This window comes from Saccostrea echinata, unplaced genomic scaffold, assembly GCF_033153115.1.
Source record: "Saccostrea echinata isolate AGI-Se365-2 ecotype Australia unplaced genomic scaffold, CSIRO_AGI_Sech_v1 ptg000030l, whole genome shotgun sequence".
Classification (NCBI taxonomy): domain Eukaryota; kingdom Metazoa; phylum Mollusca; class Bivalvia; order Ostreida; family Ostreidae; genus Saccostrea; species Saccostrea echinata.
This window is the reverse complement of record NW_026889779.1, coordinates 22,948,739-22,957,500: the sequence shown is the minus strand read 5'-3', so window position 1 is coordinate 22,957,500 and position 8,762 is coordinate 22,948,739. Positions and strand designations below refer to the sequence as shown.

The 8,762-nt window shown below is 34.9% G+C and overlaps 1 protein-coding gene across 1 annotated transcript in view; it reads left to right on the top strand.

Moving 5' to 3' along the window:
* LOC133197546 (replication factor C subunit 5-like) overlaps window positions 1-6,069 on the top strand; it is a 15,183-nt gene extending 9,114 nt beyond the window's left edge. The window contains exons 6-11 of the mRNA XM_061333634.1: window positions 1,075-1,234; window positions 2,243-2,324; window positions 2,525-2,654; window positions 3,243-3,320; window positions 4,273-4,327; window positions 5,896-6,069. Coding sequence (XP_061189618.1) covers window positions 1,075-1,234; window positions 2,243-2,324; window positions 2,525-2,654; window positions 3,243-3,320; window positions 4,273-4,327; window positions 5,896-5,992 — 602 coding nt within the window. The 3' untranslated portion in view covers window positions 5,993-6,069. The remainder of the gene's footprint in view (window positions 1-1,074; window positions 1,235-2,242; window positions 2,325-2,524; window positions 2,655-3,242; window positions 3,321-4,272; window positions 4,328-5,895) is intronic.
* The last annotated feature ends 2,693 nt before the right edge of the window (window positions 6,070-8,762 follow it).

Below are 8,762 nucleotides of genomic sequence, written 5' to 3'. Positions count from 1 at the left end.
GGGAGATAATTAAGAAATAATAAAAATTGGGTGGGGTACTTTAAAAATCTTCTCAAGAGCCACTGGGCCAGAAAAGTTGAAACTTATGTGAAAGCTTTCTGGGTTAGTATAGATTCAAGTGTGTTCAAATTATGTCCCCCAAGGGTAGGGTGGGGCCACTATGGATGATCAAAGTTGTACATAGAATACAAAGGAAAGATCTTTTAAATTCTTCTTCTCAAGAACAGCAATGTCATGATTAGTCATATTTATGTGGAAGCATCCTCAAGTTGTGTAGATTCAAGTTTGTCCAAATCATGACCCCCAGGGGTAGGTTGGGGCCACTATGAGTGAATACATGGGGAAAATCTTTTTAATTTTTCTTTCTCAACAGCAATGTCATGATAAGTAATATTTGTGTGGAAGCATCCTCAAGTAGTGTAGATTCAAGTTTGTTCAAATCATGACCCTAGGGGGCAGAGTGGAGCCACTATGGGTGATCAAAGTTTTACTTAGGAATACACAGGGAAAATCTTTTTTAAAAAAATTCTCAAGATTAGCAAAGCCATCATTACTTATATTTATACTGAAGCATCTTTAGTTTAGGTAGATTCTTATTTGTTCAAATTATGACCCCCATGGATAGTATGGGGCCACAATGGCCAGTTAAAGTTTTACATAAAAATATATTGGAAAAATCTTTTAAAGTCTTCTTCTTCAGAACAGCAAAGCAATGATTAATGAAGTATAGATGGAAGCATCCTCAGATTCAAGTTTGTTCCAATCATGACACATGGGGGTAGGGTGGAGCCACATTATATTATCTTAATTTTACACAGGAATATATTGGAAAAAAATCTGCTGATAAAGAACAGAAGGGTTATATTTACTCAGGTGAGCCATTGTGGGCCATGGACCTCTTGTTAAGATAAACATGAGAATTGACTGAATATATTAGGTGAACTTTAGTATGAAATGTAACTGTAAACCTTTCCATTCATGAAATGACCTAAATGTTCAAAATGACAACATAATCAGTATCAAACATATGTTGATGTATTTACACTTGAAAATGGTTTTGGTATAATTTTTCAGTTATAGAGAAGTTCACAGAGAACACTCGTTTCTGTATAATTTGTAACTACCTGTCCAAGATCATCCCGGCTCTCCAGTCACGATGTACGCGATTCAGATTCGGACCGCTGGGTACAGATCAAATGGAACCTCGTCTACAGCATGTCATAGAGCAGGAAGGGTACAAACTTTCTTCTTGAAGCATTCTTAGCTGATTATTTTAACTCACCTGACCCCCAGAATCTGGAAAGCATCTCTGTTCAAGTTTTTTTTGTCATTCATCTGTCTGTCAGTTTTTATGAGAAGTATATTGTAGGATGAAATGTATTTGTTCACAAACAAACTATATAAAAGGTAATAATGGGCTGTTGGCTCATGAATTCGTGGGTCTCTTCATACCTCAAAAACAATGAAAAATTAAATTCCCACAAAATGAGTAATTTCACAGTTGTGAAAATCTTCAGTCCTGGAAATTTAGCAAAAAACTAAGCTTCTTGTTTGTGAGTGCTTTACAAGATTGTAAAATTTTTGTCCCCAGGGTCAGGAATCGAAATAATTGATGGCCCGCTGGTCTGGGGCCAGTGAATTTTAATCTGGGCTAGTACATTGCAAAGGGCATGTGCCCTTTGGGTCAGCATTTTTTTATGCATAATAAAATTCATTTACAGTCGGGATAGTTAACTTGACAGGGTTGTGTGTCCCAACTTCTGCTGTTTCTTGTTTTGTTAAGTTGTACTAAGTATCACAATATAAAAACAATATTACTATTATTATTATGGCTTTGGGCCAGCCTTTTTTTAATCTACTGGCCCAATGGGACAGTGAAAGTACTAAGCTGACCAGTAAAAATTTAAGGCAATAGCCCAAGTAACCAGTAAACAAAAATAAATTTTTCTATCCCTGAGGGTTCAGGCCCCTTGGAGGTCATTTATTGAATATACCTGATTTGTCTAAAATCCTAGGCAACAGCAGGACAGACTTCATGTTTTATAATAAAGTACCCAATATCAAATAAGTTCATGTTACATGGGCCAGAAGTTCCAGTCGGAGGTGGGGCTTAGTTGGTTATGGATTAAAAACTCACTATAGCTAGTGTCTGTCAAGTTCTGTGGCCTTCTTGCTAGTTTCGGGGGAAAAAAACATTATTCAAAGAGTTTGAGTAAGATATTGCTGTTTATATTCATTGCAGTTGTAATGTGACAGAGGATGGAATGAAGGCATTGGTTACATTGGCTAATGGGGATATGAGAAAAGCTTTAAATATTCTTCAGGTAAGGTTTGAAAATTAATTCTGACAGGATACATTGTGTAGATTGATAAAGAGTAATCTTAGCTTATACACATCTAAATCTTCGACACTTTTATACAAATGTCAAAGAGTATTTTTTGAGCATTGTTAAATAGTGAATTAATAGTAATAAAGGAAGGCTCCATATATGCACAAAATTTGTTTTCTATTCCATATTGACAGAGTACACATATGGCACATGATGTGGTCAATGAAGACAATGTTTACACCTGTGTAGGTCATCCACTCAGGAGAGATATAGAGAACATCATTAACTGGACGCTGAATGAGAGCTTCACCACCTCTTATAACAGTATCCTCTCTTACTGAAGATTTTAACCAGAGACTACCATATAGTGGGTTTCTTTAGCGGGTGTAAAATTTGGCATTTGCTTGCTCAAAGGTATGCCAAAAATTTTGGCAGACACAGAGCTCCATGACGTTGCAAAAGAGAGGAAATTCATCTCTTAGATAAGTTTCAGTGTGTTTAATATATGTTTGAATACTGATTTACACAAAAGTTTTAATAAATACAATACCAGATGAAAGTTATATTGCATATACAACAGACTAATCAAAGTTGTTTAAAGTAATTTTTCTTGTATTCAGTGGTGATAATGAAGAGTGCTAATTTTAGCAGCTTACTACACAACCGCTAAAATTAGCCAAAGTTAGCACCCCCTAAAAATACCCGCTATACTGTATTGCTAGTAAGGGAGAGGGATATGGCAAAGTCATTCTGAACCTTGTTTTATTTTGAAATCACTGTACTTTTGTATCCTTCTTTATGGGCTCACACACATTCATGTGGGAATTCTTTTACATGTACATTCCTGCCTGGAATCCCATCAAAGACTCACAGTTCCATCTGTTACTATTTTCATTCTTAATCACTAAAAAGATATCCTAGAAATGAAGACAGAAAAAGGACTGGCTCTTCAGGACATACTGACTGAAGTTCATACCTATGTTCATCGACGTAAGTATAGAAGTTTATACCTACATATATTGACAAGCTCTTGCCTACATGTATATGCATCATTCTATTGCAACTGTTTTGTAATCTGCATTTTGATTGGCTAATGCACTGATGTTTGAGGCAGTAATGTTAGCTTTAATGAAAGCTTTTGATTGTGACATCATAATAGAAGGTCACAAAAACACAAGGTTTCTTGATATGTTATATGCAAAACTCAAGGAAATAAGATGTAAACATCAAACAATATGCATAAATTGCATTAGAATTCGAATAACCGTCTTCCTATTTGTAATTGTGACTGTTAATGCTGATTTAATGTCGCAAACATCCATTTTATCAGCTCCGCTGACATGTTGCTGGTAAAACTCAGTTTGTAATCATTAAGTCAGCACTAACAGTGGCAAATAACAAATGAAAAGATAGTTATTGCCAAAGTGCAAGTTTTCAAGTTGATATCAATATTTTTAAATGTTAAAATGATAAAATTCACTTAAGTTTACATGGAGGTAACATATACACATCAATATAAGTACTAATACAAATACTCATATAAATGTTAGTTATGCATTGCATATACAATGTATGGTAATACAGTTGAACTTTGTTATCTTGAACATAGATATCTCAAATACCATGGATATGTCGAAGTGTTTTGGAAGTCCTGACCACGAATTTCTTAAGTATTTTACCCTCGATATCTGGAACCCTCTCATATATCGAAGTTTTCTCTTGGTCCCATCAAGTTTGAGATAACGAGGTTTCAGTGTATGTCAGAATATGCATCATATATACATGTACATGTATATTATCTACCTTCGAAACAAATGCTAAATCATGTATAGAAAAAAAAATTCATGGTTTTCTGGTTTAAGTGTATAGACACTGTAAGATATGCACTACCTAGGATGTAGATACTTAATTAGATATATGTTTTAACTGTTTTCTATTTCAGTTGATTTACCAATCAACGTGAAAATTCATCTTCTTGAAAAAATGGCAGAAGTTGAGTAAGTAATATTTATTATATAAAACATACACCTGCCATCCCTACCTACATCATGCTACATGACTCCCACTAACAGAGTAAAATTTTCAGGATTCTGCAATGATTATCTACCTCAATGGAGAATAAAAATCTCACTTTTATTAAGTATTGGTAAAAAATGGTATCATGTAAAGCTACAGTGACTAAAAAAGGGAAAGTGTCTAGAAGACCTTAAAGATAAAATTAATTTTAATATTTTAGTGTTGAAGATAAATTTATCAAATATGAAATATCAACAGAAAATTTGGACTTGGACATAATCAGCATTTATAACGTTTTATATGAATATCAAATCAGATGGTCTGCTCAATAGACTATCATATTTAGCATAATATCCCCTTGTACCCAAACTCCGTCACCATAAGTGGAAAACACGTCCGGTTACTCTCTGAAATTTTTTTTGATTTGTTTCATGTTTGCTACACTTAGTAATGAACTTAAACATTGTTTTCAGAACTATTTTAAAAAAAACTCAGTCATTGGACTTATACAAAACTACTATAAATAGAACGAGTATCACATCCGTACACATTACGTCCAACGAACCCTAACTCCGTCACCAGGGCCCTCTGCAATATGTCAACATATTAATTAGAAATTTTTTTCCAGTTTAGTTTTTCTTCCTTCATCTTGAACTTGTTAACATAGAAAATTAGTTTTGATGATTTAAAATAGTATTAAATTGTATTTTAGGAAAAGTATCAACAACAGAGAAAGTAACGTTAATATAACATATTTTATATGTAATAACGTCACGCTACATTATATCCAATGTGTAGCGTATTAGGGCAAATTGAGACGAAAAATAAAATATTTTTAGCCGTATTTAATATGGTATGTCATATTAATCCTTTGGCAAAGACCTTCATAAATATGACTGACTTGTAAAAATGAGCATATTGACGCACCTGTTGGAGGTATCGATGGAATAGCGCATAAAGGAAAAAGTACTTGCTGATTTCACATAAAATATGATAGATACAATAGATCATGTGTAATTGTTTTATTTTTGACGCATTCTTGAACTTGACTGTAAAAATTTATCGGCATTTGATTGTAGATTTTCAGCATGTAAAAAATGACGTCACTATCGCATTCATTTACAAACAGCATGGAATTTCCCGAAAGTGACGCAGTTAGGGTAGTGAGGGAGTTAAGGTGTTTGGCGATATATATAGTTTATAAATAGCAAATAATGGGACTAGAGAGGTCTCATGATACATGTATCTAGACCACAGATAATATCAAGCTAAGTAATACAAGGATGAAAAATACCACAGTATGATACAGACATTTCAGATTTACCGCAGTTATTAATTTATACAATGAATATACAAGTGTACACATCTTTCTAGAGATAAAGTTTGAGTCTAAAAAACTGCAAAACTGAATGCCCTATTAGGACTTAGGAAAATAAGATGGTCTTGAAGTTAATCTTTGTTGTGTACATGTAATTTACTTTCATTGGATGTTACAAGAATTCTATTTTGTGTAGCTTACTTTCATTGGACCCATGTCTTGTTCTCCTAGGTACAGATTAGCCTCTGGAACCAATGAAAAGATACAGCTGAGTTCACTTATCGCTGCCTTCCAAGTGGCCAGGGATCTCATTGTGCAAGAAGCCTAACCTTCTTGGGCTAAATATGTACTGTTGATATATGAATGTACTGTTGATGTGGTATGATAAAATTTTTTTTAGTGGTATTAGTGTTTGATTAGTATGTATCTATAAACAATCTAATTCTTTGAAGAGCGCATAAAACACGGAACCCTGAAATTCCAGAGGTGGGATCAGTCTCAACTGCCGTGAGCCCTATGTGTTGATCATGTAGACGGAACATTCCGTAGTCCTCTCTTACTGAAGATTTTATCCAGAGACTATCGTATAGCGGGTTTCTTTAGCGGGTGTAAAACACTGTCCAGAGAGTTTTTGCAAAGAAGGTCAAAGATAACGTTCAACTGATCTGTAACCCTTTTTTTATTCGTAATATTTTATGACAAACTGTGCACATGCTAAATAGCATAAACCTACATCTAAAATGTCAAAAATAAACTTTATATCGGCACTATTTACTATTTTGAAAAGTAGGTCAAAGGTCAAGTTCACTGGTCATGAGGTCGGTAATTATGGTAATTTACAAAAGCCATAGTGCCAAGCTAAATATGTGCAAAATATCAAATCCATACCTTTTACAATTCTCAAGATATAAGGTGTGACAGACAGACAGTCGCTTTGCTGTGTAAGTTCAATAAGACCTTTGCAAACCATTATTTACTGTCCATAAAATATGCAACCAAGACGAATACAAATTGCCTGAATTTAGTGCGGCATTATGAGGTTAAGCAGCACTACTGCACTTCAACAAAATTCTCCCATTATTTACGAAATAAACATGGAGCTACTTTCAGTGTTCACTGCTGGAGACGTGTACTTGAGCCATGGCTCGTGAATATGTATATTTAAAAGTATATTTTGACGGATTCCGCGGGGATGGAAAATCAAAGGGAGTCACAGACCCATAGTAACGATTTTCAAAAAGGGTGGGGGGGGGGGGCAAAAACATTTGACAACTGGAAAACGAAAACCTTTTCGAAAAATCATATTTCGGGGAGGGGGGTTTTACTCTCACTGTGAGAGCAATAATGTGGCAGAGTTCAACTGTACTTCAACGAAAAGTGGGAGGAATGAAAAGAGATAGCACGAATTTTGAATGGAAATTATGTTACTGAATCAAGTTAAAAAAGACTATTCTTTAAAAAAGTTAGCCCCCGCCCAGTTCTACGGGTCCGAGGTCATGACCCCCGGCCCGGGATTTTTAGCGTTAATACGAAAAGTAAAGTAACAGAAAGATGTATACTTCCCCGACCTGGAAAAATTTGAACAGAACATTCATGAATAGATGACAGACAGCAATATTAAGGATACACACATAAGCGCAGCAAATTTTTTTATTTGTTTTAGTTTTATTTTGTCTTTTTTTCTGGTGGCGTTAATCCTTTTTTATTGCTTGTCAAAATGTAATTTAAACGGGTTTGCACCAACATCCACCGGGAAAATTCTGGCTTTGAAACGTATATGTGTAGTACATATTCATGAGCCAAGACGAAGAAGCTGTGATTATGAGCAGCAGTAACCTAGGTAACATCCTGGGTATACAAATATATGTACATAAATATATCTACCGTCGTCTCCATCAACCGAAAATAGCGGAAGTTTTGAGTAAAAAAAAAAACATTTTCTTGTTGGGTCTTGTATTCGTATAGATTATATTCGTGTATGCATCCATTATCCTTCTCTTCTTTGAACCTCTGTTGAATACACAGTCTTAACTTCATGTTGTATCAAGCCGAATGCAGTAATATAAGTGCTCCCTATTCACACATGCACACGAAGTCATATGGTCAATTTCCGGAGAAAACCGGATTGTCCATGAATTGTTCAAGATGTTGGAGAGGCTGTGTTTGCTCCCTATGGGTTTTGAACAATGAATGCATGGAACTTTTAAATTTGCATCCCTTGCCATTGGTCATCTGCAAACTTATTTTGTTAGACATTCTGATTCGATACACAAGTACTCCGAGGTTGATTTAAAACATACTTGGGATTTCGGGGACAGCAATCTGTTCGAATTCCCATGGGTAGAAGTAATTGTACTCCGTATATTAGGAGACCTGTTTTCGTATTCATATAAAGCATAGTTTATTCAAAAACGTCATAGTACCTGATCTCACTTCTGATGTTTTAGAGTCCGTGTTTGCTCTGCTCCCAATTAGTATTGTTTCAATGGATTTTTGAGTTTGATTACTGTTCGTTATCTTCATATTTAGAAGTCTTTAGCCGTGGCCTTCAATTCGATATTTAGATATATCAAATAACAATATTCAGTTTCATTCCTACGTTGATTCGATATATGATTCAACTCGAAATAAAAGATGCTACAAAGTCACACAACTGTTTCATATTTGGATTTTACAAGAGAAAGACACGCAACTGACAACTAAACTTTATGATAAACGTGATGACTTTTGTCTCCAAGCTGATTCGATATGCAAGAATATGTTTTACGTACGAACAATTTCTAAAAAGAGGCAAGCTATTGACAAATAAATTGATGATACAAGAATATCAACAATCTCATTAAAAGTCAACATTTCACAAATTCTATGGTCGGTACAATGACCTTGTTTGCAAATACAATGTTTCGTTAAGTTGAATGTTGACTGGCGTCTTTCTTATGAATTGTTAGGCCATTGTTTTCACACTGAATTGTCTACGGATTTTCTCCGTTTACCCGATCATAACAAGGAGCATGCACACGGCCAGTCTGACCGGTCCATAGGGGATGCTTACTCCTACCTCATTTTCAGAGATCCGTGTTGGCTCTGCTTATAATTAA